We start from the raw sequence: 22,281 nt of genomic DNA, 5'->3' as shown, positions 1-22,281 counted from the left end.
CAGTTATTTCTCTATTCAACAACCAGAAGGCCACGTGCAGAGCAACTGCCTGCCCCCCCTTTTTTTTTTACCTTGATTAATCATTTTAACATGAATAAAAAGTATCAAATTAAAATCATTTCATAGATTTGTAGTAATAGGTGTTTATATTTTATCATAAAAAACGACTGTATATAATATATACTGCAAATTCTTTCTAACATTTAAGATAGCAAAAATGGAAACTGAGGCAACCTCTGGAATGCTGCCAGAACAATCCCTTGTGTATCCCCCTCGTCGCCATCCCCCCTCCGAATAGGTTTTGCGAATAAGTATATTGGATTGTCCATCTTACATAATATCAACACCTTCATGGTTATGTGATGCTGAAACCTTGCATGAATATGAAAGAATTACATAATGTTGAAAGTGTTGATATGATGTAACTTATTCTCATATGCAATCGTTTTTAAATGATGAATGTTATTGATTCTAAAAATCAATCATCTTATACTGATACCTGCCAGCTATCAGCCTCCCTCTCACATCATTTGTAAGAGTGTTTGTATTTTGTGCCTGATCGCCGTAATTTACCTTCACAAGTTTCGCAGAAGCTGAGAAAAAAAAAGTTCACATTAATGTTTCTCCAAAATAAAAGCACTGCTCGATAGAAGTTAAAATTGGGATGTTGCTAATTTAAATCTGTGTCTTTTCTTTTGATTGTTTTTACCTTGTTGTCTGCAAGCCTCCGCGACTGCACATTAAAATAATCAAACAGCAAGTACTAAATAACATAATAAATCTAAATTCTGAATGTCGTTAGTCATCGTTGGTCAGTGACTCATTGATGCAGATCACAATGTTTTTTTGTTTTTTTAAATTTTTATTTATTCTTTAAATTATTCCAGACAAGGCAGGAAGGCATTTGATGCAAGCAGTTAAAAAATACTACTTCAATGCCAAAAACTAGTCAACGATAAGTGCTAGATGGATAAATTCTAATTTAGAAAGTAGCAATTCTTTTCCCTTTGCTAGAAACATTGTGCATGGAATGTGAGGACAAAGCACAATAAAAATAAGAGAAGCAAAGGTTCAAAACTGCCAAAATTAAACCTAAGGTCCTCTGTTTGCAAAGTCTGTAGCACTTTTTACAGACAACATATATTTCTAAATGACCATTCATCTAAGTACAGGATAAAAATATAAAAGCAATCATGGAGTTGAAAAAGACATTGAACAGTTTTCTTCTATCCCTCAATCAGGAACAAATCTTGGATTGAGCATATTGAGGAAAGAAATAACAAACTGCTGCTGGCATATAAAGCGATGCTCTTTGTGTAAATGAATAGAGCTTAGGTGCTTGGGCAATGTTTGATCATTGTAATTTCACATTCACCTAAGCAGCAACTAAATAGCTTAACGGTTAGAAGCATTGATTATCACCTAGGTGGTTGAGTTTCAATGCTGACTTGAGGTAGTTACTAGTCTAGTTGCACTGAAGAATTATGATACAGCAAAACAGTCTGTCTGTGGATCTCTCTCTCTCTATCTATCTATCTATCTATCTATCTATATATATATATATATATATATATATATATATATATATATATATATATATAGTCATGGGAACAAGACGAAATTTTTTTTTTTTTTTTTTTCAGTTAAATGTACTTTTGTTTTTTCCTTTTATTTGACTCCTAATATATCAATTTAGTAAATAAAATACTTTTATCGGACAGGCATAAAAGCTCAAAGCAAAATCTTAGCATAGAAATTTCCGATTTAGGGAATGGGGAAGTTATTAGTTCCCACAACTAGAAAAATATTAAATTTACACCATTAATATAAAAACGCCATAATTATACATTCTGGATAAAATCAATTTTCCCCCATTTTATGGATTTCTAGCATTTAGGAAATTAACTATTCTCTGTTGACGATCACTTTCTCCATGTTTCCATTGCAGTCAAGATTTTAATTTTTTTAATTTTTACAAAATTATTGAAGGGTGGAGAATTTAAAAAAAAATGTTTAAAAATAATCTTTCGTTTTAAAACTTAAATGAAGCACATTTTATTTGTGCCTTTTTCTAATACTTTTTTTTATCGCCATTATTATTCTCTTTCCCTTTCTATCGTCATCGAAACGATTTCTCCATTTTTAATGCAGAATACAATCTACCATGTTTACATGTCTCCAAGACCTGTTTCTTGCCACTTTGTTTAGCTGACTCATTGAGTCCAGAACCTTTGATTCACCTCAAACAAGGCACATTTCCACTGTGGCATAACAGGCTAGGAACCATACCTACAAGGACATCATAGAAGTCATGCAGTAAGATGCTTGTTCACAGTACATTTAAATTTCTGTACAGTTAAGAAAACAAGGAGCAGGAAGAGAATTCCAAAGATTAGAAGTTTGAGGAAAGAAGCTATTAGACTAGAAAGTCTGGAATTTAGACAGCTATAGTGAAGAGGTGGAATTTTGCTCGTCAAGTTAATTACAGAATCTATGCCATTTCTGAAATGGTCGTGCTCTGTATATTGTCCCAGTATGTTGTTGGTCTAATGCAGTTCTAGGAGGTTCACCCTTCCATGCTTTATCTTCTCTCTTTGAGAAGGAGTTAGTTTATTGGCCAATCATCTGAGGCACCTCTACTGAAGAATACCAATGAGACTGCCCAGGCACTTTTTTGCAGACCAGAGTTTTCCTCCTCTGGGGCATTAGCTCCTCAATCTCACTTTCCGCCCCTTGTCACATCTTCTGGCCATGAAAGAGATAAATAACCAATACATCTTATTTGCTATGGCTCAGAATATTTGATATATATAAACTTGATTTCTGAAGAAGAATATATAGAAATTAGACATTTTCAATGAACCTCCAGTTGTGTTTCTCAGCTGTGTCATGAAGTTATCTGTAGTATCGAATCTTAAAAAGATCTTTCGGTTGGAATGTATGAGATAGCGGTCATGCCTATTAACTAAGTTTAACGCAATGATATCGACTATAGCATTTAATTCAACAATGCTATTAGATTTTAACTTTTTTTTCCCAAAGGATTAAATTATTTTCAGATTATTTGTTATCAGTTAAAATTTTGTTTGAAAGATAACCTTCAGTTAATCTGGAATAAAGTAAAATTATTATTTTTTTATTACAAGGAAGTTACCGTTTATCAAGGCCCGAAGATCACTCGAGGATGAGAGTTAATGAGTATGTTGGGCATTGGAATAATATAATAGTCGTTAGTAGTGGAAATTGGGTAAAATATGATTATTTAAGGGGACAGCTCAACAAGGACTTATTTACATTGGACTTGAAGATAACAATATTGTGGTCAGCTGAAAAGCAGACCCGTGGTATAGTTCCAGAGGCAGGAAAGAAACTTTGTTCATGGAACTTGCATTTAGATTTAGGCACTTAGAGACAGTGGGGAAAATTGTTGTGAGCGGTTGTAGCTAGACGTGTGCTTGTTATGAAAGTTTTGTAGAGGGGGTAGGGGCTATGTTGGCAAAAAAATAGATTTTAATAAAAAAATAAACTTAAAATGAAAGTTTTCATTATTTTTAAAACGTATTTCAAACTGTTTCTTGAAAAATAGTTTTTAGAATATTTTTTTATATCTATCTTAAAAATAATCAGTAAATTAAACTAATAAAGTGGATTTAAAAATAATCAGTAAATTAAACTAATAAAGTGGATTTAAAAATAATCAGTAAATTAAACTAATAAAGTGGATTTAAAAATAATCAGTAAATTAAACTAATAAAGTGGATTTAAAAATGATTTCAGAATTTAGGATTATTCACCACTGCTATTTGCATTTCTGATATTTTTTTGCATTATTTCAAACGATGCAACTTTCAACCTTTCACCTTTAGAATCTTATGGAATTTAGAATTGAACTATTTTTGTGTTCTAGAATTTTACTCGGCAATGGATGATGGAATGAGAACAATGCACCCTCATAAATTATAAAATCCTGTATAGATTCCAGAATTCAGCATAAAAATTGCTTAATCTGACAAGACGCACGTGAAGATTACATTGTCTTTAAGAACATTCAAGATGTCAATAGTTTCAATAATACAAATTACTTTTTACTTCAAAATAAAAAGTTGGAAAAAAATAGTGCTTGTGTAGTATACCACATTTTCGAAAACATGCAGTTCAAATAAAAATACTGTTACGTACATGTCGAAATTAATATTCCCTGTTACGTACATGTCGAAATTAATATTCCCTGTTACGTACATGTCGAAATTAATATTCCCAAAATTATGAAAAGTGATCCAGTAGATGTGCCAAATCTATTTTTCTGAAAAAGTTGTAGAGATTAGCAGTCGGGCATTTTCTATTTTTCAATAGTGGATTTCAAGAAAGCAAGGGAGATAAGTAAGTTTGTCATATAGAATTGGTTGCACAGCTCTTTCATGTTAAAATATGTTACGGTCAGAAATCACTGCTCCTTTGTTATCGTAAACAACACGTACTGGTCGGCAGAAACAGACCCAAAACCTGGCACCCCCGGAAATATGCCAGGACCAAATGTTCTAAAAATAGCAACGACTGTTTTCAAGCACCAAAGAGAAAAAACAAAAACTTCATCTTTTACAAACTAAACAAAAACAAAGGACTATTAAATTAAAATAAGTACAGTTCATAATCACCGAATACACTCTTAACTGTAAGAAATTGATTTAACTGTGTGTAATTGATTAATCATTCCTTGTTTAGCAAAACCATCACTGTAGCACAAATGGCTCCCCATAAAGCTAGCGGTTTTCACAGCAAAATTTCAGTCCAGTTTGGGAGCAAAGGGTGCTCCCATCTCAACTTGACTCAAATTGGCAGACTCAGCTGCCATGGGGACCAGGGGCAGCAACAGTAATACCCAAACAACCCTTTTCAGGGCTATTCAACAAACTAATTACTCCTGCAACGACTCCAGCGTCTCCAACCCACTCCTGCAGACCTGTCACTTCCAGCCATCAGCTTCTGTGGCCCACTAACGTCTGGCTACCTGGTCCAGTAGCAGCTGACGTCTGGCAACCTGGTTCAGTGACCGCTGATGTCTGACTACCTGCTCCAGCACCCACCGATGTCCAGCTACAAGTTCCTAACCCGACGATCCATTCTCACTCCAGGCAATTCATAATCCATTGCCGTACATTTCACTTGTTTCTCTTGGTAAAAATAAAATACAATGCACGTTGTCTTTAACCGATCGTCTGTGTTTGTCATCCTTCTTTGCTACTGCCGTTATTTCTTTGTCTTGTGTCTACTTTATAAGTTGTATGGTCGATTGGCATCTTCACGTCGCCTTTCAACAACTTCGCAACAAACCTAAGATCAAACTCAAGAATTTGATAAATTCTATTTTTACTTGTAATTATTTTCTACTCTATTATTGTTTGTACTTATGTGTAATATCAGAATTAGTATAAGTACGTGATGGTATTTTCAATGAAATGCATGTTTGAGAACCCAGTGTACAGCACAAGTACTAAAAATATTTGATTCTTCATATTAATTTTTTTTTAATTTACAATTCAATTTCATAGTGAAAAAATTCTAATTAAAAAAACACAAAAATTATCTTTGAGGATCAGATTTTGATAATGATTTTAGAACTTTCATAAGCTGGCTTTAAATTCCAGGAGAATTTAAAAAAAAAAAAAAAAGAAAAGAAAAAAAAACTGGCACAGATGTACACTTCAGCTAATTCTGTATTTGGAGGCAATTTACCGCACTAACAGTGAGATTAAAAATACAGGATATGGAATGAAGAGTCCTTCCTGACTTTTCCAGTTTTATTTTGAGGTGCGATACTTGGTTTCTTCAATTTTCTGAAGACAACGACGAAGCACGGGCCCCGCTAGTTTATTATACTTTTTCAGCAACAATGATAAGAGATAAAAAATGATTAAACATTTTTTGATGTGTACTGAGTTTATGGGAAGCATTGTGGTACAATGTATAGGATTATTTCTCTTACATTTGATTGGTCCTAAAGTCAGGATTCGGTGTTTAGATTGAACACTGACCAATGCCACGACAGAAAGCATGTTAGTTCCAATGTTAGCTTGTTATAGACATTTCTCGGTGATCGATACGTTTTTTCTCTTGGGTCGGGAAAGCGGATGAACAAACAGATAATATTTGTATTTTTTATATAGATGAAGATGATATATGTAACCTCTAAAAGACACTCCTTTCTCCCACCTGCCCCCCTCTCTCATATATATTGTTCTGAAACCTAACATCATTCAACTTCATCTTTTTCATTCATTTATTACCGTTATTTTGTGCTTTTGTTTGTTTTTTTGTTGCTGTTGGTCTCTTCGCTTCTACCCAATTCTCTATTCTACCTTCTTCAATATTGATTTTACAGAGTAACTCTTAGTACGATACTTGAATGTCTCCCAAAGCCGAGCGTAGTGAAGCAAGCAGTAACTAACCGACACTGCAGAGCACAACAGTTTTTCTGCTTACTGATTCCTATTTTTTCTTTCTCCTTCGCTTTCTATTTCTTCGATTTTAATCCCCCTTTTCTTTTTCATCCCCCACTTCACTTCCTCTTGCTTATTATCGACAATACTTTTGGCACTGATAACGGACAATACAAAAAACTTACTTCTGCCCACCCACTCATTCAGCCTCCTGACACCCTTGTAAGAACGAGAGGTGGGGGTGGTGTCGTCGTTTTCCCCTTCCACAACTTGAACGCTGAACTGTTTCGCACGGAACGAAAGACGGCAGTTAAATAATGGTTATATGGTTTTGTTATTAGCTACAGGTTTGCCGACTAACTAGTGGCACCTTGGGTCGTTGTCGTCGAGGGGGGGAATGTTATAAAGTATTTATTGTTGTTTACACTAGCATCCCCTACTCCCCACCCTTTTTGAGTATTTGATCACGACCCTCTCTCAGAACGGAGGAGGCGTTTTGCCTCGTTCCGTGCATCCTCTATCCGTCACTGTGCAGTTCTAGTTCATTTGGAAGTGCGTCCATCCTTTACCCAGTATCATCGGAACATTCACAAAGTCACACGCGCATTTTTTCCAGAGATAATCTGCTTCGCTAAAAAAAAAAAAAAAAAAAACTAAACAAGATTTTTTTTTTTTTTTTTAATCTTAAAAGTTGAAACTCACAAATGCTCTGTACCAGTTACTAATTTCCTTAGCATTTTTGAGCGTCGAAGAAAACACGGAAACCTTTTCTGGGCTAACAGATCAGTTGATTATTTTTGACGCAAGAAATTTATTCACGTTTAAATTTTTTGTTTAATGTCCATTAATGAATGGGACTTATTCGGTGATCAGTCATGTTAATATAAACACATTTACATTCAATTTGCATTAACTTTTTTTTCTCGAGACCAGGATATTATTTATTTTGATTTTTTTTTTTTTTTTTTTTTCACCTTTTAACTCCAACCATTGTCGGATACTACACGCAAAAAGGAGCAAGTCACACAAGAATTACACATCACTTATATTAGTTCTTATTTAAAATGTTACACCTTACAAACTAAAAAAAAAAAAAAGTTCTCACCAAATGTTTTCTACCACCTATACAATAGTATAGAACAAGTAATATGACGGATTATTAAAAACAAAAAACAACGAAAATCCAGCACGCCAAAAACAGGCTCCCTAGATTTGAACAAAAAAAATTTTCCTCTCTCTAGAAGGATCCCCCCCTTTTTTTCTGAGGACAGAAAAGATAATGTATTATCAGAACAGGTACTACACTTTGCTATCAAGTCTGTATGAAAATGAATCCAAAAGATGAAAAACAAATTCTATCAAGCTATACATAAATATGTTAATATTTAAAAATGACTGTATTCAAAGAATTACATAGAAATTACATAATAAAACTTGAAATATGAAAACTAATTAAAAAAAAAAAATGACTGCATTTGGTATTAAACAACCTTGGAAAGGTTGATATGCCGTAAAACTGAAGGGCCAATTCGATCAATGGAATTAGGAGAGAGGACAATAAATCAATATCAACTGTTCATTGCCATTATTTCTTTAAATAAAGGCCACCTCACACAAAATTCAATTACGGTCAGTGTCATAATTTGTCGAAGAGATAAAATGCTTGACCAACAAAAGTATACCCAACTCAAAAGTCTACCAGGAACCACGATCGACAAAGAAACGTTTTCCGCAATATGTATTTCCAATAACATTGTCATTATGAACAGACAACGTCGAAATAGGATATCTTCCGTTTTGTCATGTGTAAAAAAAGAAAAAATAAAATGACGGAGACGGTGCTTATGAATTGTGGCCGTGCGCACTTCTTCCAAATCTGATGCTGCATGTGGTTTTTTGACGTGTTATGTGGTTGTGTTGCCGCCAGCCAGGTTTGTGCTGGTGGACTGGTACTTCGGTGCCCACGGCCGCTACAACTCGCCACAAGGTGCAGTATACTCGTTACAGGTTTGATGTTGCTCAACAACAAACCTATTATTGTTGTTGTTGTTGTTGTTGTCAAAATTGTCTGCATTTTATGATGTATCATTTTCTCGTTTCTTCCTTAGCGTCACGCAGATTTCATTTTAATCAGGTTATCAGTATTATCTTTGCAAGTAGAACAACACAAGGAAATGTTTGTTTTTATTCGTTGTAAATTCAAAGTTTCATTAGTATTGCTGTTTTATTTGTTTTCTTTAATACTTGATTTTTTTTCTCTCTTTCCTAACCTACACTAGCGAAACATTTATTTTGGTATTTCATACCAGTTGCGTATAAACCTTTTTATTAAAACGAGCCTATCTTAACATTTAACCATTGCTTATTGTTATAAAAGATATCGAGCTACTTGTATGTACAAGATCTGCTGTCTTATTTCCAATTTCGAGAAGTTTTTCATACTATCATATATCCACATAAAATGTTATAAAGAGATATTTTATATATCAATTTTCAGTATTCACTTTCATGGTGCTCAATACGTGAGTAGAACTAGGTAGTAAGTTATAAAAAGTATATATGGCAATTAAGCTATACAGGATCTTCCGCGTTTCATTCTCGTAGGAATCGTAGGGCTAAAATGAGATCTTATCTTATTTTAACCTGACGATTTCCTACGGGGATGAAATTCGGAAGATTCTGTATAGCTTAATTGCCATATTTTCATAATTTATGTATACATATAAATTCATTTTTGACGGAGAGTGCACACACACAGTCTCCCTCTCCCTCTCTAATATATGGCAAGAAAATAAATATTTGGAATGTTATTTTGTACATATGCTCTGTTATAGTTAACAAACCTTGAGCTTCTAAACGAAAATATTACCAAAAAAACAAAAAAAACAAACAAAAACAAACAAAAAACATACACACATGCATTAATGTTTTTTTGGTAAAATGTTTTTCTTCAATTATATTTCACTATGTATATACCAATTCTTGTGTGTGTGTGTGTGTGTGTGTGTGTATAGATAGTGGCTGTATATTCTCCATAAAAAATGACGGACAAAAATTATGCTTCACTGGTGTTAACACTAATATATATATATATATATATATATATATATATATATATATATATATATATATATATATATAAAATTGCGTCTCAATTGGTGAAAAAAAAACATAATAATAAAAAGGAAAAAAAACTTTTCAAATCGGAAAGTTAAAAAATAAAACGTATCAATTAATATGAAAAGAAAACGTCTCATTGTGGAAATAGAGTAAACGGGTTCTTTTCTAATTCATTTTAGATGGCAGGGAGATGGGTTGGACTTGCTATTTACACGTGAAATGGTTTCAAATAATCTATTTCACGTGAAATGGTTTCAAATAATCTATTTCATCTTTTACTTTTTAGGTGTCTTCCCCCCATCCTTATCACTGCAGAACTGTTCAAAATAAATATAGCCAGTGTAACAGAACACGTGACATTGTACAACATCACTATGTATACATTCACTGTTTACGTAACCCTACGCTTGTTATTTCTGGAAGTGGTTAGAAAAGGTCTATCAAGTATTCGTTAACCTCTACCGCAAGCAAAAAAGAAAAAGAAGAAAAAAAAATAACTCACAGGTACTATTCACGAATACAGTAGTACTTACTGTATTCGTGAATAGGCGAGTGGTCATTCTTAGCGTTAAACAAATTGGAAAATTTTGCTTTTAAATAATATAATAATTTCCACAATATAAAAATGGATTCATAGTCGGAGCAATACAGCGGCGAGCGGCGCTGTATATGCAAACATAACTTTGCGTATACAGCTACTCTATGTCCACTACTTAGGGACTCGAATTGCAACTCCCTACACACAATGTCGGTTTAATACGGGAATCACAGCTGATTTTAACGTTCCGGTTCAGTTTTTTTCTTTTTTTTTTTTTTTTTTTTTAACCATTCCACTCCGTCTCGCTATCTTTTTGGGAGGAGCCAGAGAAGACAAAACCAAATATTGGCACAGATACTACATCTTAATCGTAATCTTTGAAGGACTTTTTATAAATGTTTTTTTTTTTTTTTGTCCCTCCCCCCAACATTTTTTCGTATTCGTTTTGCTGTTCACAAAACATCTCGTAAATATTCTTAGCACTTTTCTTCTTATCCACCTTCCGACATCTTCAGTAATGTCGATTGTGATCTAATTTCGTACATTATTTTTTCATCGCCAATATCTTACCCATGACGACTTCGGATTTGTCAAATTATTACGTGTGTGTGTGTGTGTTTCCTGTCTTTCTTTCGTTCTTAAATATTTATTTTTTCATCTATATTATTTTGTTCGTCTCTATTATTTTTTAACCTGATGCGAGTTTCGGAATGTATTATTGTTGCCACCAGGGGGGGGGGCTATGTAGGGTGTTGGTGGCTATTATAGAGACAGAGAAAAGATTTTTTAAAAAAAACGCAACTGACGAAAGAGACTGGGATTTAGATTCTTCAAACTAATTTTTTAAAAATATATATGTATTTTTTTTAAACTTAGCCATTTTGCTGTCACACTTTGTCCATGTTAACATTTCTTCTTTTCATCACATGCTGGACGAACAAGTTTTAATCAATGCTGAATTTTGCCCTATTGGGGAAAGAGCGCATCTTTCTAAAAATCTTTATAATAATAAAATAACTACAGTGATGTTTATTTTAAATTATTTATTTACGGCAAATGTGTATTTCAGCAGCGTAAATTATTTGACAAAAATTTATAAAAATTTATTTTTATATAAAACACATTATTAGACCCTAAGACTGAAATAAAACCCCAAAAAATTTAATTTTTATTATTTTTTCAACATTTTTTATTAGACTAAATCTACAACAATCGAGGCCGTCATCTTGTTTTGAAAATTTGGCTTGCCCGATTGGCCTTTTTGATCCCAAATTTGTCCTTTTTTACGCTCTTGCGTGTAACCATGGTTACCATGGTCCATGCAAAAGCGTAAAAAGGCCAAATTTGGCCTCCAAAAAGGCCAATCTGGCAATCCTTAGAAAGGCCAAACTTTCAAAACAAGTTGGCGGCCTCGATTATTGTATTTTTAGTCTAATAAAAATGTTGAAAAAAATAATAAAAATTACATTTTTTAGGGTTTTATTTCAGCCTTAGGGTCTAATAACGTGTTTTATATAAAAATAAATAATTTTTATAAATTTTTGTTTGTCAAATAATTTACACCGCTGAAATACACATTTGCCTTATTTATTACTTGTACTTACTAGGAGTTCTCACCCAAGCAATTAGTGTTCTCTGGAGTCTGGGTGACACGTCTCTCCAGATTTCCAGTACTTTACATTTTTTTGATAACTTTTGCAAATGACTTTGCGTTATCACAGCAGTCGCTTACCATTAATTTCTCATTAGTAACAACCATTGATCTTCCCTGGAATTTGGGTAGGGTAACAACAAGTCGTCCCAGTACTCTTCACACTCCTTCAGTGGAGGCCTGGTTAGTACTCCCCTTCTTCAGTCCTTCCATCCTCCTTGTCCCTTTATGACTGCTTTGGATGGTATCAGCCGAAGATGATGCTCTTTGTGGGGTGGGGGTACAGTTTATAAGATTTATTTATTGCTATTTATTAGCTGTCTGTATAAATGAAATTGTCTCTGGTACATGTTTTTCGCTTACATGTGATATTTTTTATTATTAAACGATCATGTGTTGAAATAAAATGTAATTTTATTAGAAAGAACTTTTAAAAATCTTACCAAATCTTTTAAAAATTTTACTAGAAAGAACTTTTAAAAATCTTACCAAAAAAAAAAAAATTAAATCAACCAGAATGCGTTTTTGTGTCTTTGTAAAGAAGTGAGCAACTTTAATCCTTTGTAAATAATTAAAAAAATAAAATAAGACTTAATTATTTCGTTACCTATCAAATAAATCCGGAAGCATTTACACTGGAACAATAGAATGGTATTAAAAATCGTATAAAATCCGCATGTATTGAAAGTTTTTAAATCTTATGGATAGAGATTAAAACATCTTTTTAAAAGTATAGTTTTATAATGATTTTGTTCAAATAATTGAAGTACCAAACGATAACTTTCCGAAATGCTATTAAAAATAATTTAGTTATAAAAACCAAAGGACGAAACAAAAATGAAAGTAAAGGCTCCCGGGCAACGTCGGATAGGTACAGCTAGTTATTTTATGATTTAGAAATATAAAAGCATTTCCTCCTCTTAAAAAAAAATCAGTTCATAATGTTTAATGTTTTTAAGTAAACTGAATTAAGCGGCATTACATCACACAAGGGATTTATAACGAAGCAAGCGTTACACAATTTGCAACTATACTTTTGGTCCAAAATCATTGGTTAAATCGACTGACAAAAACATCAAGAGGAACGTAAACAATACTGAATGAGCAGTGATTGTTATCGAATTTCATAGAATTTCAATTTTCTTTCAAATCAATTAAGGTCTACCATTTTCTGTTATTGATTCAATAAATCATTTCTGCGCTAATGTTTAGCCTCCCTCTAAAATTTAGATTTCTTCTACTTTATCTATCTGTATAATAATAAAATAGCATAGCTTCCGTCCCATAAAATCAATATTTCATTCTGAATAGCCAGTTCATATTGTGCATCGTGACAGCATATTTTTCAGAACAATAAAATCTATTGGAATAAAATAATTATTTTCTTTAATTTTTTTTTTTTTTTTTTTTTTTTTTTTTTTTTTTTTTTTTTTTTTTTAAGATGTCTCCAAAACATTGAAACTAGGACAGTCAGATACTGTCTTCCATTTCTTATCCATGTTCCTGAATAACGCCGGATAGTAATGCTAGTTTAAAGTAAAAAAAAAAAAAAATAAATAAAATATCTTCATAACTAAAGATTTAACAGTAAACTACAAGATGGTAATGATAATGAAAGTGGGAAGAGAAACCGCTACATGGATGATTCATAAGAATGACAAGAGAACAGAATTATGAAAACATCTAACATGGCTAAGAGAAGGCAACTTGAACAGAGAAATGGAATCACTCCTGACAGTAAAACAGAACAATGGGATTAGAATTAACTATATTAAAGTTGAAATAAATTAAACTCAGGAAAATAGGAAATGTAGACTCTGTATACTGAGATACGAAATGGTAAACTGCATAAGTGAATGCCACAAACGAACCTAAAAAGAATATAAGAACAGACGTGTCTGTGTGGGGAAAGCATTACACTGAGAACTCTGCAAATGATTGCATTTCGAACACGCAGACAAATGGTGCAAGCACAAACCGGAGACACTCGGTGAACAGAACCTTTCTTTTGTTTGCAAACAAAGCAATGTTTTTTAATTATTTTATTTTTCTTGTGGGAGGGGTGTGTGCTGCAAATGGAGAGTGGATGCTGATAATTTACATTCTTTTCCCTCCAGGAGGGGGAGGGACACCTGGACATTTAAATTTATATGCCTTTCAGGGTGTTTACATCTAATCGCCTAAAACATAGGAAATCATTGCAGGGAGGAGTTGAATAATAATGTAAGTTTTCCAAATATTCGTTGCCCCAATTTATCGTCTGCATGTCTCTATACATTCCATAATTTGTTAGCAAAACTGGATTCTCTGTTAAATTCTTAGATGAATATTCTACATTTTCCCCATTTTTTAAAATAAATTAAATATTTTAGACTTTTGAGCAGGGTTTCATTTTATTATATAAGTCACATGAGAAAACGTTTGCTGTTGACCTCGAATACATAGCAGCAAACAAGTTTCTATTTGGATTATTAATTTATTGCAAATCGTATTCTATTTTATCTTAAGAAAATCAAGGTCACTTCCGATCAAGGCTTTCTTAATTTGAATTGAAAACTGTTCATTCACTGATCATTACTGCAATGTTTTTGTTCTTTGATACAATAAGGGCGCCGGGGAAAAAAGTGATTTTCTTTGGGTTTGAGAGCATCAGTAAATTTGTATATTAATTCAACACCCTGCCTCACCATCTAACCAGATTATACTTAAACGATTAGATGAAAGACATGGAAATTTAATCTAAAACTAGCTGGATCTGTGGAAATTCCACAATGGACTCTTTCATATTGATGTTGAAAATGATGTTGACATTCTGTGGATGTTAAGCTTAAATGGAGACACTCTGATAGTATATTGTAGCTCTTTTGTTAAAACTGCAAAAGTATTTATCTAAGCCAGCAGAGACACCCGGCATAGCTCAGTCATAAAATATGCTTAAATATGATATTTTAATTCTTGCAGATTTTGTATTATATTATTATAAAGTTAATGTTCTATCGATTTTTATATATTATAAAGTTGCGATTTCACAAATAAAAAAATATATCCATATGACTTGGATGCATCAGCTTAAATTGAAACCAAAACCTGTGGAAAAAAAAAAGTGTGTGTGTGTGTATATATATATATATATATATATATATATATATATAACTTGAGTTCCTTCAGCTGTAATCGAAACCAAAACTTTTTAAGAATTAATGAGAAATTAGAGATCATCTATGGATTTACAGGATAGCATGTGTGTTATTGATTTTGTGTGTCATACTCACATCCGAGAGACTGTCGTTTAATTGTTATGGACTTTCATTTCTTGTAATAAATAATTTTACTAAGAATTCTTAGTAAAATTATTTATTACAAGAAATGAAAGTCCATAACAATTAAACGACAGTCACTCAGATGTGAGTATGACACACAAAATCAATAACACACATGCTATCCTGTAAATCCATAGATGATCTCTAATTTCTGGGTTGAAAGTGTCTAACCAGATAGTATTATAAAGACATAATAAATCTTATGTATAAAATTTTTAAAAGATCGTAGAAGTAAGTAGGCCTAGATCTCTGTTAGCTTCTGTATGCTGAATATTTACATGCTCCCACATCTAAATGACCCATGGAGAGCAGAATCCCCTTAAAAAGTTCAAATACGTATATCTAATTTTAATGAAATTTAAACCTGGAGACAAAATATTCATTCCACTGTAAGCACATGATTTAATCATGCGGTTACAGTGGAATGAATAAACAGCATTGCTTAATATCGTTAGTTTTACTTATTGGTCCCCTAACAAAAAGAGGGTGGACCTGTAAATTCACCCTTGTTCGTTCGTTTGTTCGTACTTTTCTCAATAACTACGCCTTGGAATCTTTTGAAATTTTGCACAAACATTAAACATGATATGAGTAAAAAGTAATAGAACTGATTTTCCAGGAAAACTCCGGTTGCCCCCCCCCCCCAACATTCTAAACCTCAAATAGGTCTGCTAGTTTAAAATAAATAGCAATTAGAAACATGATGAATATCACTTGCATTCTTATCATTGTTGCAATTTCTTTTGTAAGTTATCTTACACCGATCTTCCTTTTTTAATTTTTTTTTTCTTTTTTTTTTACCGGAGAGGGAGGGGGTGCCACTTATCAAGGGCTGGAGGTCAATCTAAGATAAGATTAGTTGTTAGGTAGATGAGACAACACGATCAGTAATGGTGGAATTTGGGTAGGGCAAAAACTTACATTAGATCTGAAATTGACCATGCTATAGTTAGTCAGGAAGTTTCCACACTGTATTGTGTTCCACAAATGGACAGTTCGAGGAAAGAAACTCTGTTCATGGTATTTACATTTAATTTTAGGCATAGAGAGTGAGGGAAGTTGTTCACAGTTGTAGCTAGACAAGTATTTGTTGTGAACGTTTTAGGGAGAGGGGGAACCATAGATTAAAGCTCAGTTGAACTCCTCCATTTCAACGTCTTCCATGTATTAAAATCCATTTACTTAATTGATAAATATTTTCATAAAATCGAAAAGGGCATGACTGGTCTACTGCATACCATTGTATAGAGAGGAAACATTTAACGAGAATTCGGATTCCTCAAATTTTAAGTTCTAACCCCAAACTTAAGAACACTCCTTTATATATCTAACTAGCCTGAGTGCCCGGCGTTGCCCAGGTGTTTGGAAGTGTGTTGAGCAAAAACAAAAAAAGTGGTAGTAGGCAGGCTCGAACCCGGATCGCGAAGGAGGAAAAGAATGTGAAAAAAAGAAAAAATGTGACTTCTTTGCCATTGTGTCCATCGTCAAACCAAAAGTGATGAAGGTTTAAATTAAGGCTAGCCAATCGAAAAGAGGGGATAACTTTCGAAAATAAAAAAGGTACCCTTCCCTGTAGAGAAGTGCCCAGTTGAGGGTGAAGGAATTAATCTTTTTAGCCAATTTTTTTATATTTGTCGTCCAAAGGGTCAAGCTTTAAAATGATACTGATCTTGTGAAAATCCGTAGCCTCTATGGAAAGTTTTAGGCCAACATACATACATGCATACATACATTTAAACAGACAGGTGAGATCTATATTATAAAGTAGTTTTGTTGAATTTTTAAAGTCGGACGCAAATAGCATTTAATTGACGAATCAAACATTTTTTCTTTTTTACTAGCCAATTTTCATTTCTTATTACTGCATCTTGTTATTGACAATATAATAAAGTATTTAGCTACATATTATTTCAAGATTACTAATCCAGCCGAGACAACTGCCAATTTAAAAACATTTATTTAAATAATTACCTAAAACCTTGCATTTATTGTCGTGCATTCTGCTGATGAAAACTTAATTTTTTTTCTAATCTTTATGGATATTTAACAAGCGTTAAAATTAAACACTATAATAAAAACTGGTGAGTTTATAAATTAAATAGCATTGTAATATATATATAAAAGACCAAAGTTAAGCAATGGTGAGCCTGGTTAGTACTAATGAGAGACCATTTGGAAATTTGAAGTGCAGTTTGGATCTGAAATTAGCTATAAAGTCACTTTCTTTATTAACCTTGGTAAATGTATGAATCTGTCAGCTTCTCCCACCATATTTTGCCTTTGAGTAAATTAGAAAAGACTAAACTCTTGTGTAGGAAGGAGTCTACATTATAAACGATATTAATATTGCAAGTCTGTTGCTGCTTATACTTACATTCATTAGAATATATAGTGAATTTCCAACCTTAGAGAACCCGGCAAAAGAACAGCTATTAATACATGTGAATATCGAAACGGATATAACATGCATTATTATATTAGAGATGATTTTATGTTTGCAGTCTGTCCATGGATACAATTGAAATTTCTATCATATAAAAATCACTTTGTGTGTGAGAGAGAGTTCCTGCCTCATAGGCTCAGCCGTTTTGGAACCTATCTTTTGCAAATTTTACACATGGCTAATTTATGTCTCGTAGTGTTCTTAGATGTGTTTTGTAAATTCATCGGATAAGTATCAAAAATCGAATATCCGATCTTAAAACTCTCTTATATAGATAAAAAAAAGAATAATTTTTACAGAGGAAAATTTTACCTTATACCGGCAAGAGAGATAATAATAAAATTTTAGCAAATCATTTCTTAAAAAAAATCAACTGATCTATTATAATCTGGAAATATAGCTCAGTGGTAGAGAATTCGACTACAGATCGAATGATCCCCTATTCAAGCCCGGGTGTACCTCACCATTTTATTTTAATTTTTTATTATTAATGAGTACAATTTACGATAAAAGAAGAGGTACCATTTAAAATCGCTGCAAATCATTTCTTTGTTTGCATATTTTAAAACTAAACATTAATCAGAAGCGACTTTTCCATAGTATTCATTGTCAAGCTCCAATATCAGCTGATGTGATATTGTAAACACACAGACGGAATTTGATGAACGACATTATCATTATATTTTTTTATTTTTTGCAAATTAGTCGACCGGGCAAATTATTCCTCATAATACAATAATCAATAGAGGATTAATTATATAAGTACGCAATCTGCATAAATTAAGATATCATGTTTAAGTGTATTGTACGACCTGGAAACGCCGGGCTGCGAGCTCGTAAAAGATAAAACTACTTTTGGGGTAAAATTTTATGAAGAATTCCACTGATGTTTTTATAGAACATTATGAGGGTCTGAATTTATGCCAAAAATCCGTAACCAGCAAAGTTACCATATTAGTTATATTCATAACTTGAAAATTATATAAATTGAAGAAAAAAAAAAACAAAAAAACTTGGAATAAAAATGGTAATAAAGTTGAGAGCTGGAATCAGGAGTACATGGATGTCCTAAACAATGTTAGGCTACTTGTATAATAGATTATATATATAAAAGCGAAAATGTATGTGTGTATGTATGTACGCTTTTCCTCGATGTCTACAAAAGGCTTCTTTCAAAGAAGCGCTTGCTCGGTTCACAACTTCTTAAAATTTTTATATCATCTATAAATTGTAATATCTCAAAGTTACCCACGGAGCTCGCCTGTCTATTTAATTTTATTGACTTTCAAACGTTAATTATTCGACATTTTCCGCATCGGCACGTGTTACATTCGGTTTTCGGTATAAAAAAAAGCGAAACTCGACTCTAATCACAGGCCGAAAGCCAGTTGTCTCAAGAGAGCTAAGTAACGTTTGTTCAATGTCGACTTCGTCATATCAGACTGTAGCTTTCATTTCGCTCCTCCTAATAAACGGAGCGGATTTTCCAAAACAAACGAACCGATTTATTCACCTCCTTCAAAACTGTCCCGCACAAAATACTAACTGCTGAATACCTCTCGCCGTCACGTCAATCAAAAACGCGCACCTATTTTTTTTTTTAAACACTTTACTATTTTCCAACTGCGCGTCGTGAAGGCTTCGTTTATTTTTTCACATTTTCGGGTTTTTTTCACATACCCCGAAAAACACCCGGGTAACGCCGGGTACCCCTCGCTATAATCTATAAGTATAAAAGCGAGAATGTGTGTATGTGTGTTCGCTTTTTCTGTATGTCTACAAAAGGCTTTTTTCAGAGAAGCGGTCAGTCGGTTCACAACTTTTTAAAACTTTTTATATCACATATAAATCGTAATATCTCAGAGTTAACAACGGAGCTCGCCTGTCTATTTAATTTGCTCGACTTCAGGAAGATAAATATTCAACATTTGTCGCTCGCCGCATGTGGATTAGTCTTTTTCCTATAATGAAAGCGACACTAATTCTGGCGGTATTTTCCGTCTATCAGCGGAAATGTCCAAAAGCAATCAGCTTTGATCAATGTAGAAATATTTTCCATATATCAAACAATTGCTATTAAATTTGGACAAGGGGAGCTGGTCCCCCCCCCCAAACATCTTGGGGAAAATAAAAATAACAAAAAGCATTCCTGCAGTAAATAAAATACTATCCCGCAGTCAAACTTGACCTCATTAAGTCATTAAAACGTGCACCTTCCAAATCCAAGTAATTAAATAAATTTAAACGTGTTTCCGTTAGCATCTTACGGTGGCCCAATGGTTAAAACCGTCGCACTTAAACGCAATTTTTTTTTTTTTTTTTTTTTCACACTTTAATTTACAAGTTTGCCTCAACGGTTTGGGTTCGGTCCTCATACTTACCTACCAAGACATTTTTTTTATTTTAACCCCCCAACCCGGAGTTTCCACACACACCTCCAATCACCCGGGCAACACCGGGTACCCCTCGCTAGTCTATATATATAAAAGCGAAAATGTATGTATGTGTGTATGTTTGTGTATCTGCTAAAAACTTTCGACAGACACGACAAAAATTCTCAAACTCGGTATCATATTGAAGCTTCATCCTTCGCTCGAAAAATATCGAAAAATTGGCCAAAAACGTTCCTTTTTTTTTTCACCCCGAAATCGGCAATTTTCGACAGGGGGGGGGGTCAACAAAAACGGTCTTTTCGTGATGGCGGCCGGTTCTACGCATGTGCCAGATGACGTCATGACCTGATTTACTTTAAATACTTGAAAAACTGACTAAATTTCATGTACGTCGCGTTAGGTCAGTCGATTAGCGCGTGGGTTCATTATCTAAGCGTTTTGGGTTCGAATCGTGGTGTGAGATGTCTTTTTTTTTTTTTTTTTTTTTTTTTTGATTTTTTAAATGTAAATATTGAACCAGTGTTATTTAAGCCATTTTCCACGTAATGTTCGTTTTTTTTTTGTTTTTTTTTAACTTATCCCCCCCCCTACCACACAACCAAAAACACCCGGGTACCCACCGATTTTTAAAATTTTAATATCGAAACGGGCTTATTTAAGCCACTTTTCACGTGTTTGTTCTTCTGTTTTCATCGTTCGTTTGCCTTACGTTAGTTTTATTTGTTTTTTGTTTTCTTTCAATGTTTTGATTACCCCCCCTCCCCCCGCTTAATTAAAACGTTGTTTTCTTTTTTTTACTTCGCTTATAACAAATAAACCTTCGTCGTCGTCGTAACGCTCGACGACTTCCGGGCACGCACCTGTCAATTTCGTTCTTATTCTTAAATAAATTCAAACATCTTTCACTAACTCATTCTGGCTGGCCGATTTTATTTTCAAACTTCGCCTCAGGCTTCGATCCTATCCCCCCGGGTTGTTTTTTCATTTAACACCACACACACACCTACAAACACCCGGGCAACGCCAGGTACCCCCGCTAGTCGTTATATAAAAGAATGTGTATGTCTGGCTAAAAGTTAAAAACGACACAAGATGCATTTAAAAACTTTAATAGAATTCTGTGTGACTCCAACCTAGTTATGGTAAAAATTACTATGATAAATATTAATTCTGTTGAAGTCACCAGCGAGCAAATGATTGCAGCATTAGTTAAAAATGACTTTTTTCCATTCTTATTCATAGTTGTTTCCAAAACGACACTGAAATTAGACTGAACAACAGCGAGGGGGAAGAGTTGTCCAAGGGAGAGGTATTAGAGATTTTAAAAGAAGGGATATTTCTTTTTTTTTTCTTTTTTTTTTGTCTTCTATTTCGTTATCCATGTCTCCGGGCAACGCCTGGTAGTTTTGCTAATTTCAAATAAAGTTTGATTTTTCTGTTATTTTGTTCACAAGTTAACTGCTATCTAATTTCAGAGCTGTTGGTCGTCTTAGACTTCTTATTCTAACCATCTACAATACAATATTAAAGACATGAGTGGTCTAATGAATACCGATTGATCATGGAAATTGGCTTAAATGCGCTGAAATGCATATCTTCCACTGTAATATCATTGTGAAAGATGTAAGCATTCCTCTTCAACTATAGGTGAAATAGTAACTTGTGTTCAATGAATTGTTTACAATTCATTGAGTCTTTGAAGCATGTGGTCATATGACAGTTTCACTTTTTTATGCAATCTTTTGTGTTATTATTGTACACTGTACTTTCAAGCTGCACTAATTGGGAAGTAGAGGGAGACGAGATAATGCTGCATTGTATTGTTACTTTCGTTACATTCGCACATGGTTGTGTCAGTTTTGTAGGCACATCGAATCATAGCATCTTTTGATCGCTCCATTTCTGTTCTCAGGCAGTTGTATGTTTTCCACTGTACCCAGGATGCTTCTAAAACAGGAGATAAAGTCTAACTCCATATCCGTAGGAAGTAGGGGTGGTGCATTTTTATAACTCTGGTCCACAACTGTAATCTGGGATTTTGTTAGTGGCTCAACATGACTGAGAAAGTTTCTATTTGATGTCAGCAGTTGGTCCATGAAGTAGACGGCATTCATCACTGGTAGTTGTTGCTATCAATGATCGTTTACCCTGGATCGTTTTCAGGTAAATATAACCCCCCACCCACCTTGTAACAAGTTGATATGCTGTAAAATGTGAATTTATTACTATATTATCAATTGATTTTTTTGGTACTACTCCATTTTAATCTCACTTGAGAAAATGGTTTGATATTAAACAAGCAATCTGAACTGCATACAGACCTCTGCAAGCACATTTGTGCCTTGCATAAAAGATATTGCACTTACATTTAAGTCAAAA

General features: G+C 33.5%; 1 protein-coding gene across 11 annotated transcripts in view; it reads left to right on the top strand.

The window, feature by feature from the left end:
* LOC145277872 (uncharacterized) overlaps positions 1 to 22,281 on the top strand; it is a 623,323-nt gene that overhangs the window by 200,330 nt on the left and 400,712 nt on the right. The window contains exon 1 of one of the 11 annotated variants that reach the window (XM_080129850.1): positions 7,378 to 8,424. The exons of 9 other annotated variants lie outside the window; for them this stretch is intronic. In XM_080129850.1, coding sequence (XP_079985976.1) covers positions 8,344 to 8,424 — 81 coding nt within the window. In that variant the 5' untranslated portion in view covers positions 7,378 to 8,343. Of the gene's footprint in view, positions 1 to 7,377; positions 8,425 to 22,281 lie in introns of those variants that run through there. One more of the 11 variants, XM_080129856.1, reaches the window with a different exon arrangement.

The sequence above is a fragment of the Euprymna scolopes genome, chromosome 6, assembly GCF_053919585.1.
Source record: "Euprymna scolopes isolate OS-2025 chromosome 6, ASM5391958v1, whole genome shotgun sequence".
Lineage (NCBI taxonomy): Eukaryota > Metazoa > Mollusca > Cephalopoda > Sepiida > Sepiolidae > Euprymna > Euprymna scolopes.
Note: the sequence above shows the minus strand (reverse complement) of the source record. Positions and strands in the feature narration are given on the sequence as shown.